Source organism: Scomber scombrus, chromosome 11, assembly GCF_963691925.1.
Source record: "Scomber scombrus chromosome 11, fScoSco1.1, whole genome shotgun sequence".
In the NCBI taxonomy this organism is placed as follows: domain Eukaryota; kingdom Metazoa; phylum Chordata; class Actinopteri; order Scombriformes; family Scombridae; genus Scomber; species Scomber scombrus.
The window spans coordinates 2,383,883-2,405,587 of record NC_084980.1 but is presented as its reverse complement, the minus strand read 5'-3'; the positions used below and the strand labels follow the sequence as shown (position 1 = coordinate 2,405,587).

General features: G+C 39.0%; 1 protein-coding gene across 1 annotated transcript in view; it reads left to right on the top strand.

Annotated features, from left to right (window-relative positions):
• Nucleotides 1-7,427: 7,427 nt before the first annotated feature.
• LOC133990191 (cadherin-12-like) overlaps nt 7,428-21,705 on the top strand; it is a 110,591-nt gene continuing 96,313 nt past the window's right edge. Inside the window, exon 1 of the mRNA XM_062428400.1 lies at nt 7,428-7,733. Coding sequence (XP_062284384.1) covers nt 7,428-7,733 — 306 coding nt within the window. The remainder of the gene's footprint in view (nt 7,734-21,705) is intronic.

The following is a 21,705-nucleotide window of genomic DNA, read 5'->3' as shown; positions in this document are numbered from 1 at the left end:
AGTTATGTTATTGAAAAAGCCAACCCATCTTGTATCATAGTTCAATACATTGGCTATACAGTATAGAGTCACCGGCCACTTCATTAGTTACACCTGTGCAATCTAATTCATTCAAATACAACTTATCTTCCATAAATTCTACTTTTTTCAAGTTTATACATTTTACATTTTTGTTAATGTTTTCAAAAAGGTGATAATTCTTCTTTATGTTTATTATGGAAGTCATACTAAGTGGTGGTGGCGTGCTGGGGTGCATTATATTGAATGGTGTTTGTGTTTTAATAGCATGGGCAAAATTCAATATAATGCACCATAATACACCACCAACAGCTACTATGACCTCAGTAATAAACAGAAAGTACAATCATCACTTTTTAACATTGTCAACAAAAACGGAATATGTATAAACTTCGTAAATGTAGAATTTGTTGTATTGGATTGAGTGAGTGTATATATAGCTATCACACATTTTTTAGATCCCTCCAGTATCTTAACCAAGTGCTGTAAATTTGTATTATATTAGTCATTTACAGAATCTCTATCTAGAGCTTTGTGTTACTCTCAGTCAATGCTGGGAGGCAGAAATTGGAAAAAGCATTTAAAAATGGTGCTTCAAAGTGTGATTGAACATAGAATCACATAAGCCAATACATGCTGTAGCTCTATACTGCTCAAACAAAATGAACTACAGTGTGTGTGTTCATTGTAATAAAGGAACATGTCAATCAGTGCAGCGTTGTGCCTTATTGATGTGTTTTTAATTGTTTTTGGACAAAAAAACAGAGTTCTATGGCGCTGAGTAATAAGATATATCAGGCTTTGATACACACGCAATACTTGTTAGCAGAAAATTCATTGATGGTAGAGAATAAGAAGAATATTGAACATTCTCACACTTTGAAGAACTTGATTTTATTGTCATGAGACTTCAGATTACGACATGTTAAAACAAGTTAAGGATGTAAGCATCTTCATATGAGAAGCACATGATGAATTACACATTTTTTTTGGACCAAAAGAACATTTCCTATGACATCAGTACTTGTGTTGTGGCCAACATGCTTGAAGGTTCCAGGTCATAGAGTTCTACAAATGGCTTATCTACTTTGAAGTACCACTCAACTTCCATTTCCCTTCAAATATTATTCTAATACTCAGCGAGAGTTCGGGTTATGTGCCTGACTGAACGAAAAGGCTCTCAGGAGAACTCATACATACGCGCGAAGACACACACACACACACACACACACACACACACACACACACACACACACACACACACACACACACACACACACACACACACAAACACTTGCACGCCATAGGCTGGCTGGACTGTACTTCTAAATAGACTTTCAATGCATTGTTTTTATTGCATGTAAGGACTACACACTGCTTAGAAATTTGGTAACGGAAGGGAGTGTTTGAATTTGATTTATCATTATAATCTTGAATGTCTCAAACCAAAATGAGCAGCATTAGATACCTACTCATTTTGTAAGATATGAGAGTTGAAAACGGCTGACTACTACCAAGTAAATTACATAATAAACCTTGTCAATATACTTATAGGGCTGAGCTTGTTCCTGACTGTGTGGCTGCCAGTTCTATGGAGCTGTCCAGTGCTGAACTTGGTAAACCCGTCCTTACCTTCACTCTGGATGTTGAGGAGGTTTTTCTTGTTCTGTCTAAAGCAGGGTGGTGCAAGGGGGCGGTTGCAGAAGTCAGAAGTTTTAACTAAGCTTGATGCATATTTAGCTCACTTGCCTGACATTATTGAGCTGCTTTTGTCATATAAGATTCAGTCTTATAAAATGATATTGATGTAGGTGACTCCCCACCAATTAAACAGCATCCATACCATGTTAACCCTGATAAGCGCCATCATTTTAACACAGGATTGCTGAGCCTTGGTGGAGTTCACAGAGTTCCTGTCTATTGGTGGACAAGTCTGGTAACTAGGTAGATAGATACTTTATTGATCCTTCTCAGGAAATCATTTGGTTACACGGCTTTGGCTCAGGAGGTTGCACGGTAGAGCGGTCGTCCACCGGTCGGAAGATTGGCTGTTTGTTTGCTGGCGCCTCCAGTCCGCATGTCAATGTGTCTTTGGGCAAGATACTTAACTCCAAATTGCTCCTGATGGCTGCACCAATGGCTGTAAATGTGTGCGAATGGTTAGTTTCCTCCTGATGAGCAGGTTGGTACCCTGTCATCAGTGTATTAATGTGTGTGAATGGGTGAAAGTGACATGTAGTGTAAAAGTGCTTTGAGTGGTCAAAAAGACTAGAAAAGTTTGATATAAGTACAGTCCATTTACCATTTACCATTGTTCCTGTCTATTGGTTGACAAGTCCGATAACTAGATAGATAGATACTTTATTGATCTTCCTCAGGAAATCACTTGGTTACACATCGCTTAAAACACACCTCTAAAAATATATGTTAATAAATGATAAATAAAATTCTCAGTTTTGTCTTGATTTTCGGAGCAAAAAAATGTGACTAAACCCATTTTGTGGTTTTCTTTCACTAGATTAGGTTATTTAGTTTCTTGTAGTTTAGCAGGTGGAAAGTTCTGGCCCAAACTTTCCCTGTCTTTTGTTCTTTTTTTGCCAGGTCCTTCTGACTCCCATACTCTTAACTTGTTCTGAGGTTTAGAGTTCTCTATGTATGTTGTTGGTCATTGGGCTGAGCCATCTGTTAGTTCTGATCATAACAATGTTCACATCTCATACACACATTTACACACCTTGTTTTCCTGCTCAGCAGATATTGTGTTTGTACCATTGCTTCTCTTCAACCCTTTTACCTGTAAACAATCATTATATGTCCACTTTTCCCTCACACTCACTGCAGTGTTAAACCTGTCAGCCAATAAGACACATGTAATTCTATATATTTTCCTTGCCTATGTTCCATTCACTGAAGATACAAAATGACAACACTGTGCTGTCTTTTTTAGTGACAAAACGCTCCAAGTGAAAAAATGATTTGGAGCTAAAGAAAAGATCTTCAGGGCTCACAGTTCCCAATTGGCCAGGCCCCACGATGCTCATGTTGCACACACACAACCCTCCCCCAGGAGGCATTTACGCCTCTTGTTTCAGAGAGCACTTATCCATGACAGCCTGGTCATGCGATGGTTTACGGAGAAGCGGAACACACAAATGTCCTTCATGACCTAGAGTAGAATATGAATTTAGAGAAACGATTCCCTCATGACAACTCTAGAGATGTTTCTGGTTTTCGGTATTCATCACTGATTTTCTGAGTTCAGTTTAAGCTGAATGGAGGGAATGGAGCAGCTACACAACACCCACCCTCCTCTGGACTGTAACAGACATGCTGTGCTGTTCACAGCTGCTGTTTACGAACACTTGCAATGAGTGAATCTCAGACTAGAGTCCAGTACTACAGCCCGCAGCAGCCAATGGTCAGGACCTGCTGCTCTGTTCCAGTCCATTCTTCAAAGCCTTGATGTGTAAACGGTGACTTTAGCATTTGTATTTCATTCATTAATTGAGAATATAGGAATTTTTTTTATTAATTCAATCAATCAATCAAACTTTATTATATAGCAGCTTTCATACAGGTTAGTGTAGTTTAAAGTGCTTTATGTTTAGTTAATTGACAAGCTGATAGAAAGACAGAATACGTGACTATTGAAAAGGAATAAAAGACAAAATAACAAATTAAAAGACAAAAATTAAGACCAATGCACGCAAGAGAAAATAAGAATAATAAAAATGTTTAGAACATTTAAATAAAATAAGTACATAAATAAGTAAAATAAGAGAGACAAGAGAAAGGGTTTATTAAAAGTTAAAAAAAATAACAAGGTTAAATAGACAAAATAAAATAAAATAAAAGATGAAGTTTTATAAAAGCTGGACTAAAACTAGGTTAAGAAAGATATTAAGAGACAAAAGAAACAGACAAATAAAAAAGGATTAGAAGATTGATAATAATAGAATAATGTAAAAAAGTAGAAAAAAATAAAAAGCATCAAAACATAAAATAAAATAAAATACAAATACTATAAAACAATTCATTTCTTAATCAAGCGCCAGACTGAACAGGCAGGTTTAAACATTCCTTACCTAAATCTCCAGCTTTTTTGAAGTTTGCTCAAATAAATCTTCTAGTTTGGATTCAACAAACTCTCTTAAATAAATGCACAAACTTGTTATAAATCGCTTGTTTGAGCCTGCTGAATGTCACCTGTTCACTGGGATGAGGTGAATGTTCATGAGACTTGATTGCTGGCATAACAAATACCCCTGAATTTATAAGACTATATATAAAACACTAAAAGTAAAAGAGTTAAAACACAAGAATTTCACACTGCTGAGCTTCTAGTCCCTGCTGTCAGAGATCAACACATTAAAAATGTATCAGCGTCAGTTGGCATATTAGAGGAGCTGAAACATCATTCACAGTCTTGCACCATAACCTCTTAAACAGTTTGTAACAGCGTGCAGTGCTAGCTCAAGGTTAAGAAGAGCCTCCACATAGGGGACTGCTGTGTTAGCTTTGATTTCAGTCAGCAAAGTTTGATCTAAACTCTTTTAGTTCAGGTAGTCTTTAGACTTTAAAACATTTTAAATCTTATATGAAATCATAACTGAGGCGTTCTCAGATCTACAGTCGCTGATGATGATGTGATCAGCAGTAATACATGATGTAGATGTTGAGTTACTGATGATCGCTGGTTATTTCTGTTTTTTCTGACTTTAATACTGATGCTAATAAATCTTCAGCTACTCATGCTATCACTTGGAAATCAGTTTTAAGCTATAATCTGATACAATACCGCTAATTTTGCCTCAAATACAGTATGAGAACACTGCTCTGTCACTGTTTGATTGACTGTAGTAGAAGATAGTACACGAGCAAGAAGTCACTGCCAAGTACAGTAAAAGTCAACCCCACAGTCACAACACAAGCAGTTAGTTGTGTCTGTGCACTAAACTTGACATTGCAGCAGCTTGTCAAATATAGATTCAGATGGATTATAGCTCATGTTCCCTGCATTCTTTAGCAACAGTTAAAAGATACAGCCTCTTTGTGTTGTGTTGACAAGTGTGAGGAATCACTCTGGATGTATTAGCTGAGTCATGGCACGTCAGTTTTGGAGGTGAGTGTGTCTTATACCTGATAGATTTAAAGGACGGGTCCACAAATTTTCAGGTCTGTCTTATAACAACAGTTCGGTCAGTTGTCCAAATCCCTTCATAACAATGTAAGTGATGGAGGACAAAATGTGCTTCAAAGATGATATGAAGCTAATATAACACGACAAAATGTGTTTATTATTATTCAAATGTGAAACAGTCATTAAAAATTGAAACTGGCTGAAATATCCTTAATTTGAGTCCCTGATATGGGTCAAACTCCAACAACACAACATCCTGCATTTCCCACAATGCAACTAGTAAAGTGATCTTGGTGAGTAAAATCAGTAGAGTTTATGACCATATAGGAGATTTTAATTGATAGAATGTTTAAAATGCTGCGGTAAAACCTCTTATTCCACTTCAACCACAAGACCAATTGATACAATTCATATGTAAATTTAAAGGATAGGTCCACAATTTTCTATTCCATATGGACATTGGACTACGTCATTCCTGCCATAATTGTTCCTCCAAAATCCTCCTTCTGTGTAAAAATGATTGATGATGATCTTTTTGTTACTATACTTCCACCACAGCTCAACAGTGAAACACTAAGAGGGAATCTGATGGTAAAAAGACTGTAAATGTGTCAGATATCACTTGATACACTGTGGATTTTGTCCTCCATCACTTCCATTGAAAGCACATTGGAAGGAGATGGGCACCACATGAAAAAGATGCTTTTACATAGTAGGTTCAGTAAATAGTTTGTTGTTTTAATGTGATGGACACAATAAGAAACACACCTTTAACATTTCTTGTTCTTACCACTGCCGCAAGTATGAATCAGCCAGGCTTTCAGACTCTGTTATTTTTCTGAACTCAATAATTACTAAACACAGTAATTACAGTAATACAAAACAATGCAACGCCTTCATATTTACAGCACTGCATTAGCAAACAGCCCCCTTCATCCACTACAACACGTGCCAGTACCACGCTATCAGCTGTCAGAGTAATCCACCAAGACCGCCAGACCTCGCATGCTAAAGCTTTGGAGTCTAATTAGGGTCCTGTGATCTGATTTGAGATGCCTGGTCTGTGGCCTGATGCAGTGGTGACAATGATAGCACTCATTCAGACCGAGCAAACACTTCACATCACCTATAACATAGCCCCGCATGCATAAAAATAATGTGGAAGAGTGGGGCGACGTGTTGAGTGTTCATTACAAGTGCGCCACGGAGCAGGTGCATGTTTTCCACTCATAACTATTATGCAGTGACAATGACACCCAAATGAATGTATGATGACAATTACCATCATTTTACTTTCACACCTGAGCTCAACCTCTTAGTTAGTATGCAATGATTTTACTAGGATTTATTAACATGGATTCCTGTCCACCAGTTAGAATCAAAGCTGAAGGGGAAAATCATTTTCTACTACGTGCTTCATCTACAGGTACTACCATTTCAGTCTCAACTGCTTCGTCCTACTGCCACCCGCGTGAAGACAGCATCTATGTCTCTCTGGGGGTCTCCACACGGCAGCTTTTCCTAGAGTTTCACCACTATAAATTAATGTAGTTGACCACTCGAGTGTCCCTACAAGAAGTATTGCATTGTGCCTGTGGTGTCTGTAGTGTCAGTATAAAAATGATTCATACCCTAGAATATATAACCCCTCAGGATAGACACACATAGAGATAGAGATGAATCTGTTCCTTACACGTTTGCTTTTAGGTGATCTTTTGGTGTTTGTATTGATTACTATTATTGTGGTTTATCTGGAGATGTGTGTGCCATTAGTCATTTGTGCATAAACTGTCACATTTTTTTAACTTTTGGGACATTGTACTTTTTCATGAGCCTGATGCTGATCAAAACATGTTGCTCTTATCACCAGTGGGGTTTTTTTCTCTTCTTCTGTTTTGTAATCTCTTTTAATTGTATCTTTTCCTCTAGGTGTCTAACCTGACCAACAGCGAAGACCTAAAGAGAAGGTGAAAACAGGACCAGAGCCAAGACCTTTATTTTTTTTTTTTAACTCCAAAAACTTTAAGAAAACCTCAACCAATATCAAACCAAGACATTCAATAACTCCTTCCGGAACATAATGCTTTCCAGTATCCTTCACACTGCAGCCAGGACACTACATTGACTTGGACCGTATTGAATTTACAGCACTTTCCCTGATGCTTACCTCCAGGGCAAAGCCAGCTTTGGATGCATGTCAATTTCCAACCTGGAAGCAGCCATCTGTTTGAACTTATCACTACCTTTTTTATTTTAACCATACTCCCTGATGATCACAAGGGAATATGTCACTTTACTTTTGGTGGGCTCCTGTTTCCTGTTGGACTACAGCTCCCAAATCCCTCTGCAGGCTCAGCTGCAGAGCAGAACTAAGGGTGGGGTGCTGTCAGCCAGGGGAGGGACAGGAAGTAAGAGTTCAAGGACATCTTTGGGGGAAGTGATATCGTTTGAGGGCAGGATGAGGCAAAGAAGACACGGAAGGTCGAGGGTTCACAGAATTAAAAGAGGATGGGTGTGGAACCAGTTCTTTGTCCTGGAGGAGTACATGGGCTCTGAACCACAGTATGTTGGAAAGGTACGTACATATTCACATCTCACCTTTTGATATGTACTGAAATTTGAATTTCTATGCAATATTATAAAGTTTTAAGTGCCCATTTAAAAGGTATGTAGAAAGAAAACATCCTTAGACCAAAAATGACAAGTCTAGAAGTTAGTGTCACTTAGACCTGCTTTCAATCAGTCACAATAAGTCTCATCATATATCTTTGAAAAAGCACCACAATAACAAACTTTTAAAGGAGATTTAGATGGCAGTGAAGTTAATAATGATCCAGTCAGCTCAACAACAAAGTGAAACAATCCAAAAGCACCAGAGACAACAGTTTATACGAACTCTTTATTAACCAAAACTCTGAAAAATGCAGTTCCCCTCTGCTGAGGACATGGAATATCTCAGCCGTCTGTTAGAATTATTCATCAAACAAACTATTCTTCAGACCCCTCTTTGTTTGACAATTCTTTAATAAGTGCACGTTATATAATCACAAACTGTAATAAATGATGAAGCTGGTTTCATTGCCATGTCTGGATAACCCAGTAAATATGGTGCTGTTACCTCATCAAAGGATGGAGATTGTAAAAGAACTTCAAATATCAATATATAGATGGTGTTTGGAGCCAAATACAATCTACTTGATGTGTCAATACCTTACTTCCTTTTATCTTCCCTATTAGTGTTCATGTATATTCATCATTTCATTTCATATACACTGATGCAGACCAGTCACCTGTCTACTAACGGTATAAGTCCTGTTTCCATTAAGGAAGTTCCTGCTAAAATTTAGGAGCGGGGGCCTTTACAGGAACATCCTCTGTCTCGGTCCTATCAGCCGTTGTGTCTCCATTACAGAGTAGGACCTCGATAGGATCCACCAGACTCTGGAGGTGACCTAATCATTCTGCACCAGTTTCCATCGTCTTGTAATCGCTTATTTTGGCGCTTTCTGTTGACGCCACATCCCTCTTTGAGTGTACCCAAATCAGCACGAGTGAACCTCAAGCCCCATCCAGGAATTTTTGGGGGCAGCATGGAGTTCATACCCCGAAGCAGGGACTAGTTCTGCCCACGTAAACGTTCTGGGAGATTGTCCTTCAGGGGCGGTTCCTACTATTGACGAACGGTCAAGTTCCTGCAGTGGAAACGGCCTTACACATATTGACCCTCGCCTCCTTCTCACAGTTCAGGAGTTCTCTCAGTTCCTCAATAAAACTGTTTCTCAGCAGCTTTGTGAACTGGTCTTGAGAGGAAACACGAGACACTTTATTGTCTTTTAGAAGAACTCCTTGTGGTAAGATACGATCCTTTGTATATACAGCCTCAGAATTATTTTCTTTTTTGTGCCTCCTTTTATCACATCAATGTTAATGGTAAGCCATCAAAGCCTGCTCAGTCTAGACACCCACTCTTTAGCCTGGTGTGTTAAACACGAACACCAGGGGATCCATTACCTGCAAATTGAAGTAGAGCTTTAGTAAAGGATAATTATTGGACCCATTAGTAGTGACCAGGGAGTGTTCCGGAAAGGAAATGCAATAAAGGAGTGATTGCATTAGGAAATTTCACAAAGTCCAGGTAAATAGCTGAATACCATATTTATATGTGTGTTTAGGGGGGGGGGGGGGGGGGGGGGGGTACTGTAGTAGTGAGGCTTTTCTTGTGAAACGGGAACAAAACTGCTCTAAAATATTTGATTATACTGCCAGAAGTAGAAATAACTATGTAATTTTACCACCCAGTTGGGTTCGTGGAATGGCTTAAACCTTTTTTTTTTTTTTTTTTTTTTTTTTTTAAATGAACTCACAGTAATCCCTGCTTCCTCTGTGGAACTGTAGCTGCTAGAGTACCCCAGTCATTTGGGATTGTAATTCCATGAAGTTGGAGAGAGATTAAAACAGAACAGACAATGACAGTTATATCCCCATACATACATATATCCTTACTTTTGGTGTCTCATATGGGTTAAGCTCCAAAAGCACTGAATCATACACCTCCCATACTGAAAGTAATAGCGTGTTTTTTTTCTCAAATCTTCCCTGCCTGTTAAACACCAACATCACTTTCACTTGAGTTATTTTTCTCAATATAGAGTTAAGTTGTGTATTTTAGCATAAGTGGAGCTTGCTTTATTCCAAATGCTTCCATAATTATCAGCATTCAAGCAGGAAATCATCCTGACTGTTTTCAAACCTTTTGAACATCCTATTACCTTGGACGGTGGTGGTGTTTTCGAGGGGTTGAGGGTCAAGCTGAGCCGCAGTCTTTTGTTGTCTGAGTCTCTGCTCTGAAGTCTCTTCCTCCAGGATCAATGAATACGCTGCTCAGTAATTGAACACAACATCCACAGGGAGGAAGTGAAGGAGTCTTGGAGATAAAATAACAGCCAGAAGGGACTCGCTCAGGGCAAAGTTTAGACAACAGAGTACAACCGCAATCACTTTAACAATTGAACAAAGGGTGTCGAGTGTGCACTCACTGGCTCTTTAATGAAATCTATGAAGGTGCCACATGCATAGGGATAGCAGTAATATAATACTATGGGTTAATGTAAGAATAACCACTATGCTTAATGCACAACATAAAAGAGCTGGAGTGGGCCTTACATATACATATAATATATGATCAGCACAATATTTGATACCTTGTGTAATCTTTAATATCTGTAAAGAAGCAGAAAACAGAAGAGTGTTCTCGCCTCTGTCCATTCTAATCATCCAACCACAAAAAGGACTCGGTGGAGAGAGGCGCGTTCCCACGCCAACTCCAAACGATGTCCCTGAAAGCAATAAGACGAGCTCAGGATGTCATCAGTCTGGCAGACTGACGTGCCAGCAGCTCTCCTCCAGCCTGCCTGCAACGGTAGACTGGCAGCAGCTTTTTTCTCTGCAGGGGGGCTGAGACCTCCAGCTGGCAGACACAGAAACAGAAGGTATATGTATATATATATATGTGAGAGAGAGAGAGAGAGAGAGAGAGAGAGGGAGAGAGAGAGAGAGAGAGAGAGAGGGAGAGAGAGAGAGAGAGAGAGAGAGAGAGAGAGAGAGAGAGAGAGAGAGAGAGAGAGAGAGGTAAAGAGAGGGATGGAGGCAAAAAGAGAGACCTGTATTTCTGCTGGTAAATCAAATAATGTGGATCTGTGTCAAAACATGTCAGCATCAGATGTTGCTCAGGGAAAACAACAAAAACACACAAAAAACATGACAAGCAAAGAATGTGACTGAGAAACGTGAGTCCTTTTCGGATACACTCCTGTCTTATACGATACACTATAGTCATAAGCTATAGAGCAGTGTTCTCCCGGAGAGCTACTGCACTGCATATTTTAGGTATCACACCTGATTCTAATAATGAACTGAAGCTGAAGCTTGATAATGAGTTAATAATTAGAATCTGGTGTGTTAGAGTGAGGAGATAATTAAAACAGGTTGGAGATATAGATAATCCATCAATATGTCTTGATATATTTGTCACAATTAAGTCTTAATGATAAAAAGTTAAATGTCTACACCTGATACAATTGAATATACAGGTGAATCAACTCAGCTCACTTTAGAAAATATGTTTAACCAATAGTATGCTGTATGTTTCTATTCTTCTATATAACTAAACCCCCAACACGCACAATAAGCGATTACATGACGATAGAAACTGTTGCAGAATGATTAGGTCACCTCCAGAGTCTGGTGGATCCTATCAAGGTCCTAAATGTAGTTTATCAGTTTTAGGTTGACTGCTACTGTGAAGCTGCAGCAAAAAAGAACATAAAAAGAACTAATAAATAAATATTTTTCCAAAATTTTGATTTAACCGCATTCAAGAAACCGGTTTAGCTGACTGGCATCAGCCTGGATAAGTTTAGCCAACAGTTGTACAGGTTCAATATAAATGTATCATTTTGGTATCAAGAACCTGCCAATGGAGACCATTTGGAATGTTTGGTGTAAACCTAAGTTGCCAGCAGTATGCCTTAGGAAAGAGTTTTACAGGCTGCCATGGAAAACTTCCTCTTCTCACTTTACATTATTAATTTCCACACAAATGGAAGAGAAGGGATGTTTCAGTTGTTTAGTACTGAGGCAGGAATGGTAACTAGACTGTCTAATAAACGAGAACATGAGCATAAAGAAGAAAGTCTAAATGATGCTGAACGTTTTTTTGTTTTATTCTAAATCATAGAAGTTAATCATCGTGGTTTCTCTTATTTAGGAGATTTTTGGTAGTTGGATTCAGGTGGCAGAGAAAGTGTGCTTTAATGGAAAGAGGTCTTGTTTAATAGTTGAAGGTGTCACATCGATTAGAAAAATAAATCTTTGTGTCTGTGATCCAATCAGAGCACTTCAGCAACAGGTCAGTATCTACTTTCACAATCAACCAACAGTCTGTCAGGTGCATGTGGAGCGCAGTGTAATGATCCAAGCAGCAGTCAACAATCAACACTTTCACAATCAGGGCCGGTCACCCTTGCACTGTAAGCACTCAGCCTGCTTACTGTCCACAGAGCCGTGCTCAGCAGATCAATACTGTAGTATCAATACCTCCTGTGCTGCTGTCTGCTTCTGATAAATGATTCTAACATAAACATAAATCCTCCCCCCCAAAAAAACAACGTTAATAATTTATTTGTATGAAAATTGAATGTGCGTGTGGTGCAGCGCTGTGCCCTGCCAGCATTTATTTTTGTTTAATTCACAAACAAATATTTCAGCTCACATCTTCTGTTGACATGCTGGAAAAATGTGTAAGTCAGATAAAGCTTTAAAGTTAAAAATCAAACCAGAACCAAACATTTGGTCCTCTGATCTGTGAGGTCTCCTTTTTGAAACGTGACTGGGAACCAGACCATTAATTAAAGTAATTCATAGAAACTTAAATTGAATTCTGTAACAGCTGGGGAGCCAGTGTAGTTCAGAGTGACGTGTTCTCTATGTCTAGTATGTGTAAGAATTGCTGTTGCCTGGCAACTGCTGCGTTGTTTATGCAAGTAAATAATAAATGTAATTAGTACAAGTTAAGAGAGAGTACACTTTAACAAAAAAGTCTTCTTGGGATAAGCACCACAGAGCATTACAGAGCATCTCCAGACATACTTAGCAGAATCATTATAATCATTCTTACATTAAAATACATTTAAATAGCCAAGTTTCATACAGCAAAAAAACAAAAAAGACTAATAAAACTAGAATATTGCACCAGTAAATGGTAAATGGACTGTACTTATATAGCTCTTTTGATCACTCAAAGCACTTTAACTCTACATGTCACATTCATACACTGATGAGGAGCTACCACACAGGGTACCAACCTGCTCATCAGGAGGAAACTAACCATTCACACACATTCATCAGAAGCAATTTGGGGTTAATAGTTCACATGTCGATGTGCCCAAGGACACATCGATATGTGAACTGGAGGAGCCGAGAATTGAACTGCCAATATTCTGATTGGTAGATGGTCGCTCTACCTCCTGAGCCATAGTATAAACATAGTGCACGTAAAGTAGTGCACATTATACTAAGATATTGCATGTCAATGTTGATAGGGCTCTATCACCATATTCCACTGACAGAACATTTAACTTATTGGTAAAATTTGAATGGAAGAATTAACTAATTAAATAATTATCTACACTTCAGTCTACGTGTTGTGTGAGCTTTGAACATCTGGTTATTTTCCATCACCGAACCTGGAACCATGAAAAAGAGGAGATACAGTAATAGAAGTGCTGAAAATATTCAATCTTTTCATTCATCTATTTTCCATACCGCTTATCCTCTAGAGTGTCGTGAAAGGGCTGGAGCCAATCTCAGCTGTCATAGGGCGGGATGCAGAGTACACCCCCCGGACAGGTCACTGGTCCATCACTGGGCTAAATGAACTAATATCTATGTGTTAATAGGCATTCTGATGTTAGAAAGTTAGGCTTCCTAGCTTCTGCTTTCCAAGTGGAATTCAAACTTCTCTTTAATAATGCTTTCCCTCAGGTGTTACTAATAACACTATCATATGCTCTGTTATATTCATGTGCCCATTCAGAATACCAGCACCCTGACACTGAAGCAGTTCAATATAATTCAACTATCACTAATTATATTATTTACATATGTTTTTAATAACAGGATGTCTGAAAAAAATGATGCCATGAGAAAGGTCCACCCAGAGTCTTGAAGCCTACACACTGTTTCCACTCTTTTGAAAAATGGAAATATAAGGACCATAGCAGCATCATCAGGATTTATATGGTTTTGATTTCCCTGCACAAAAGTGAAAATAATTTTTTATTTCAGTTCCACTTTGTAAAAGAAACTAACTCTGGGAGCTGGAGCTGTCAATGGTGCTGAAACTGAGAGAAGCTCCAACTGAAAAGAATAAGGGGGGGGGGTGAAGAATACTGACAGATGCCTTTTAATGACTGTATCCCCTGGTTGTTAGGACAGATTAAAGTTGGAGTAAGGCTTTATTTCTTGAACTGTTCTATCCATTATACGTCCTTTGAGGATAACTGTTTCTGATACCTTAAACCACTCATTCATTCACTTTATGATGGCTGGGGTAATGGGATGTGACTTTTGGGAGTAAAGGCTGTGCCGCGCTGACCTCCATCTTTTAAATCATGATGTAATGCGGCTCCGTAGTAACGTTTCTACACGTGTTGCTTCCTGTGTCGACTTTAATTAATGCACTGAAAATGTGTGACGGGTTACGTGTACCTCCACTAGCTTCTATGTCATGGTACATTAGTCAGATGACTTACAGATACATCACTATGAATAAATAATGAATCCAGACTTAACAAATACACAGCTCCACATTATTTCATAATGAGGCCACTACTATAAACCTGAGTTCTTTGTGTCATTTGCAAAAGTTCAGTTATTTGCTGTTATTAGCTGCTGCTTTAACTTATCTTGGCTATTAAATATTAATACTTTTTTTTTTTTTTTAGACAAAAAAGTGGAGGGACCGTCCATTTATTCAATACACACACAGCAAAATGTGTTTATTATTTATCAAATGTAAAACAGTCATTAAAAATCAAAACTGGCTTCTTAATTTTAGTCCCTGATATGGGTCAAACTCTAACAACACAACACCCTACATTTCCCACAATGCAACATCACAACTAGTTCAGTGATCTTGGTGAGTAAAATGAGTGAGTTGAGGGCCACATAGGATATTTTAATTACTAAAATGCTTAAAATGCTGCAGTAAAACCTCTTATCCCAATTATCACAACTCTTATACCACAATACAAGACCAATTGATACAATTCATATGTTCATTTAAAGGATAGGTCCACAATTTTTCTATTCAAATTTTTCTATTCCATATGGACAATGGACTACGTCCTTCCTGCCATAATTGTTCTTCCTTCTGTGTAAAAATATTTAAAAGTTGATGTGAAGCTAATATGAAGCTTCAGTCGTCTGAATGAGTCAAATCTTCATCTTCTATGTTTCAGTGTTACAGTGTTTTTAGTACCAAAGTCTTTTTGTTACTATACATCCACCACAGCTCAACAGGGAAACACTAAGAGGGAATCTGATGCTAAACAGACTGTAAATGTATCAGATATCACTTGATATGACTAACTCACACTGATGAAGCTCAATAGAAGCTGATCATCTACTTTTAAATGACTGTGTGGACACACTGTGGATTTTATCCTCCATCACTTCCATTGAAAGCACATTTGAAGGAAATATTTTAATAGTCAGTATGAACAGGAGGAATGATTACAGAGAGGAAAATCTCTTTACTGTTCATATGGTCACTTGACTGCTGGTATATGTCATACTTGAAAGATTGTGACGTGGAGGTCAGAGGTCATACCCATGACAGTAAACCAAAACCTTACACAAATGAAATAAGTTGTTAACTTAAATAACATACATCAAATAACACAGCATAGTGGCCTGATGAATAGCGTATATAGAATGTCTGATAACAATGCAGGAAACTGTTGGAGATGGAGTGGGAGTCTCATTTTTACATTTGAGGACTGTAAAAACTCCCTATACACATTTCTTTTAGCTAGATTTTTCTTAATGTGAACCACAGTTTACAAAAATGGAAATAAAATACATAATTAAAAAAAAAAATGTTTGAGCAGCTGATACACATTTGTATACATTCAATTGTACAAATTTGACCTGTGTTTATTAAAAGAAATTCCAAAATCAGAATTCAGACATATATATATATAACAGCTATAAAATGTTCTCCTGGACCATAACATAGTGATTGTGAATGTTTTCACAGAGGGGTGAATCAAAAATGTATTAATGACTTATGGTGAATTTATGAGTCAGAATATGAACAGTATGTGAGGGTTAACAAAATCTTGGTCACAATCTGTTTATCAGTTTTGTGGTCTATCATATAGTGCAGTGAATCCGACACGAGCAGAGGCACTGTAACACTCTCATGTTCTGAAAATGTAGAGAAACACTCTCTGAGCTTCGGCCAAAGAGCTGACACTTAGTAGGAGATTTGGCTGGAAGCAGTGACTTGAACCTGGGCATGAAAAACATGAGCGCCAGATGCAGACTCTGATCCTGGACCAAAGGAACAGCAGGAGAACGAATGCATTTCTCTGCCCATACCTCTGTTCTCCTAATAAACTTCCCTCGACAAGTTGTTGTCATGGTAACCACATTATGCTTCTTGTTATTTGACCGCAGGAACATGCACATGTGACTCCATGTAGTTCTGCAGTCTGCAACACGTGTCAGTCATTATACGCAACACATGAAAACATACAGTCACTAAGGTAGTAATGACACATGCCATGATGCTGACTGATTGACAGTTTGATTGACGGCTTGTTAGATAAGCCCCACTTTAGATGAAGTCACCCCAACTTCCATTAGAGCTCCTCAGGTGAGCTAGAACCAAGACATTGGATCACTACCTTGCAGGGAATGAGCTCAAACATTCCATGTAGATAGACAGCAGACAGCAGTATTTAAATGAGGGTTTTGTGTCTTTATGGAGAGTTTGGATGAGTAGAAAGCTGCAAGTGCAAAATGAAATGTGATCAGGTTCTAGTGGAAGAGGTTAACTAATATATTGAGTTATAACAAAAACAAATCTTACCAGAAAAACCCACATATGGGAGAGTATTTGTGACAAAGTAAATGCTGTTAGTAAAACTAGGGATGCACCGAAAATTCGGCCACCGAAAATATTCGGCCGAAAATGGCCCAAAAGCGCATTTTCCGAAATACTTTTATCACCGAAACAACACGGCCGAAACAGCTAACTAAAGAGATCAGCTCTTCTGATGCATCTGTAACACACGTTATTCCTTTAATTGCAGCACTAAAGTGTAGTTCACTCTTAGAGTCTGTGAGCACACGTTTCACTGAGATCTATTTGGATCCTCTGCACTTCATCGCGACTGTACTTGATCTGCGTTATAAAGATCATTACTTGGATGTGGGATTAAAGCAGCGCGCACCAGAAATGATCCGGGCCGCGATGGATGCGGAGAACCCGCTTAGAGACGGAGAAACGCACAGCACAGGAGAAGGTGTGTGTGTTTGTGTGACTATAAATGCAGCGCGTGTGAGAGTAAAGCGTGTTTATAGCTCTGTGTTGCTGCTTATTAGACCGACACCGATCGCACCCCCCCCCCCCCCCCCCCCCGACCGATACCGATCGCACCCCTCCACCAAGTGTAACACGAAGTGTTATATTTAACTTAAATTAATTTAAGTAATTTTTTAATAAATAAATATTTTCATACTTTTGTAATTGATTTATTCTTTGAATTGCAATGCCTTGATTTTAGTGAGGTTAGTACACAGTCATAGCCATAAATGCAATGGTACTAATAATTGGCATAATAATTTCTTTCGGTGTTTCGGTTTTCGGTTTCCGGCCTTGGTTTCCTCATTTTCGGTTTTCGGTTACGGCCAAGAATTTTCATTTCCGTGCATCCCTAAGTAAAACCAAAAATATTTCACTCCAAAATGATTAACACGTATTCTGTCATTGTGTCTCCGTCTCCTCCTCTCTACAGTAACAGCTGGTTAATACCTGTCCTTCAAAGGTATTATTTATAGACGCAGTTACCGTCAGAAATAATACCTTCAGGTTTGGTAAATCACAATGTGTGTGCTAAATAACATATTTACATTTTCTCCTCCCTGTATTTTGCACACTGGGGTTAAAATGTCTCATATTACATTCATTATGGTAAACATACTAAATGGACAGCGTGTATTATCTTGCACAGTTGAAAGATACAAACCTCAGTGCGCTGCGTTAGTAGATCAGCTTGCACATTTTTTGCGGGTGATGTCAAGTTTGCACACGTTTTTATACACGCAAACCTTTAGTAAATCAGGCCCTATGTTTGTTATTCAGGTTGTAGTGGGTGCTGATGATATGCTAGAGTGAGTATCTATAACTACACTGAAAACTTTTCAAATAAACCCCAGAAAACATACACTACCGGTCAAAAGTTTTAGAACACTCCAATTTTCCAGTTTTTTATTGAAAAAATGTTTTCAAACTTACCATCTTGGTCTTTTTTTCTAAGGTAGTTCTGGCATAGCTTAGACTTATGTTTTGGGTCATTATCTTGCTGTAGGATGAACCCCTGACCAACTACGTGCATACCAGAGGGTTCTGCATGGCGCTGCAGAATGCTGTGGTAGCCGACCCTGGATCAAGAAAAACAGCCCCAGACCATCACGCTTCCTCCTCCATGTTTAACAGTTAATGTCACACACTGAGGAACCATCTTTTCGCGTACTCGACGGCGTATAAAACTCCTGCGTGATGAACAGAATATTTAAAATTTTGATTCATCAGTCCATAACAGCTTCTTCCAGTCTTCAGTAGTCCATTGGTGGTGTTTCATGGCCCAGGCAAGCCTCTTCTTCTTATTCTGATTCTTAGCAATGGCTTTCTAGCTGCAACTCGACCTGTCAAACCTGCAACTGGAAGTCTTCTCTTCACAGTTGAAACTGAGACTTGCTTACTACGACCACTATGAAGCCTTGCTTGAAGCTGTTGTCCTGTGAGCCGCCTATCACGCAAGCTGTTGACTCTCAGAAACTTGTCTTCTGACTCTGTTGTGGCTTTTGGTCTGCCAGACCTCTTCCTGTCAGAGTTTCCCCCAGTTTCTGAGTACTTTTTGAAGGAAACTGCACTCACTGACACCCTGACTTTCTTCGCAATTTCTCTGTAGGAAAGACCTACATTTTTAAGTGTTTTTGTATAATTTTCAGTTTTGGGTAACCTTAGCTGTTTTTTTAACCTCTGGCAGTTCACCACTTACCGTTGTACCATTTGAAGCTATTCATTGGACTTGAACTGCTTGAATTTCAATAAAAAACTGGAAGAATTGGGGTGTTCTAAAACTTTTGACCTGTAGTGTATGTACATCTAAACCCTGATACACAAACATCAGATTTTAATGCCAATAAATATGCAGGATTTTTACACTTGGGATACATTGGTGGTAGCTGGGGGAAGAAAAGAAACCTTTTGTTTACATGCTGCTTTCTCTAAGCTCTAAAGTCCTCTGTTGGCTGAACTACAGGCAGTAGTGAGAACACGTGAGAGGTCTGAAGAGGCAGTCAGACTGCATAAGCCAGGCTCCACTCATGCCCAGCCAGAGAGGACTAGTGCCCAGGGCCACTGATTAATCTGCTGTTGGTGCTAATAGCAGGGTCACAGCTTGATTATCACCAGAGGAGGCAGGCCGGGGGGGGTGGGGGGGTCAGGTGACCTCACACCACTTGGAATTTCAATCGGAGCTTTTAGTGCTAAAACCTCAGTTTGAATCTGTGGGGGCAGACAGGTTTTGGAGCTTAAGGCTGAGCAGGAGTCCTGCTGGGACCAAAGGAGTTCCAACTGAACACATGCTCTTCTTATTAATTACTCTTAACCGGTAAACAATGCAAGCAAATAAAGGCACTTGTTGCGACCTCCAGGGCAGTGTTTATCCCCACAATTCCCTTGAACACTGTGAATGAGCTTGTGGATGTACACACAAAGGCTAAACATGAATAATGTAGAGAAAGACATTAGTCTCTAAACTGTTTTCTGTTGAGTTGCGTCAGTCATTTTTAACTTGAAATAATAAAGCTGTAATTGAATGTACAGCAGAACACAGTAAATAAATGGCAGTAAATGTTGGGCACGTTACTAAGTAATTACATTACTAACTACTCAACAGCAAAGTAGCTACATTACTCATTACCCAGCTTCATTAAAGTTGCCCATTAAACAACCACATCACATATTCCATCTTAATAAGCAGGCAGTCAACAGTTTGGAGGTATTTACTGATCATCAGTGTCATGGAAACTGTCTGAACACACTAAACACAAAGATGAAATAATACACAAAACACTGCTGGGTTGAAGATTAAACAAATATTATTGTACAATAAAGAGACAGCAAACACACAAAGTGACATCAGCTCATCTCAACAAGCAAAGAAAAAACCTAAGCTATTATAGTCTTTGAAGGAACTGAAGGAAAGAAATGATCTGTGATTGGTCAAATATGTCAACCTATATGACTACAGCCAATGACATATGGCTTCAAACAAATACATTTGCATATATGCATATTTATTATCCAAAAGTCACACAAGGGTCACACATCCCCCTGGACACAGGAAAGTGGAGTCTTGAACCATAAATGATCAACTATCACTTAAACATGTCCTTTTCTTAAACCCCAAACCTTAACCTTATTAACACATGTCAGGAACCTGATGACCATCAGACCCCTTGATGTAGTTAACATGAGAATTCCTAGGACACAGAGACCTATAGGATCAAAGAAGTGGACCTATATTCACTCAGAACCTGCACCTTACCTAACCCTTACATACTACATTTAACAGCTGTAAAAAAGGAAAATAAATTAAAATGTTATACTTTTGTAAAGGTGCTACACATGTTGTCCCCCATACAACACAGCCAGATCTGAGATAATGCTAAATATAGGTCCAGATAAAATCTGCCATCTGGATAGACATCACATATGATGTTCCTGTAGAGACCAGAAGCAACATTAAACACAGCCATAGTCAGAGTTTGACTTGTTTTCTTTAAAGTCTGTGTAAAGTCAATTCATTGATTTACTTCTAAACATATTATACATGTTGGCAAATGGTTACAGAAAACATGTGAAAAGGCTGATAAGTCACAGTTGCTGTACTGAATTGTGGAGATAGAGCCTTAAACTGTTTCTCACCCTCTCATTTTTCCTGATTTTCTGAGCCTGCAAAAAACGGGTACTACGTGACGTAGTGGGTACCAGCGTGACCATGGTCCCTCCCCTACTATATAAGAGTCCTCTCACCTCAGTGGTTAATCTGCCTAGTGGCGAGTTATTGTTACTACACCTAACACTACTACTACTACTGTCTACAGTTAGTCAGTTAGCTGAGCTAGCCACCGAGCTAGCGGTATAAAGCTCTTAGGCTCTTAGATTTTATTAATTTTTATATTTACTTCCTGTATGCGGGGCGCCGGCCTAATGGGAGTCAATGCAAGCCCTCAAACTTTTGACAAGCACATGACCTGAAGCTGCTCTCTCATTGGCCTCCTTCAGTTTTCCCACGGGTCGAAGCTCAGTGCGCCCGGACACGCCCACTTTTAATGGCAGCGAATTGTTGTTGTTTCATGTTTTTTAATCTACTGTGATTGGACAGTTCTGGCTGTCATTCACGCCCTCCCGTCAGCTGCTGTCACCCAAACTCCTGCTGACGGTAGGTTCAGGAGATGACGTTAAAGTGGAGCCGCGGAAATTAAAGAAGATTATTTGGTAATTTCTCTACAAAAACATAATTTCACAAGACTTTCACTTGAAGAGAGAAAGAGTATGAAACAGTTTGGACCGGACCGGCTTCAGCAGCCGCAGGTGATGGAGGAGCTGAGACCCAGAGCTTCTCCCGCTGCTGTTATGATAAACGGAGCTGGCTAGCTGGATGCAGTGGTATCTTTAGGTGACGTAA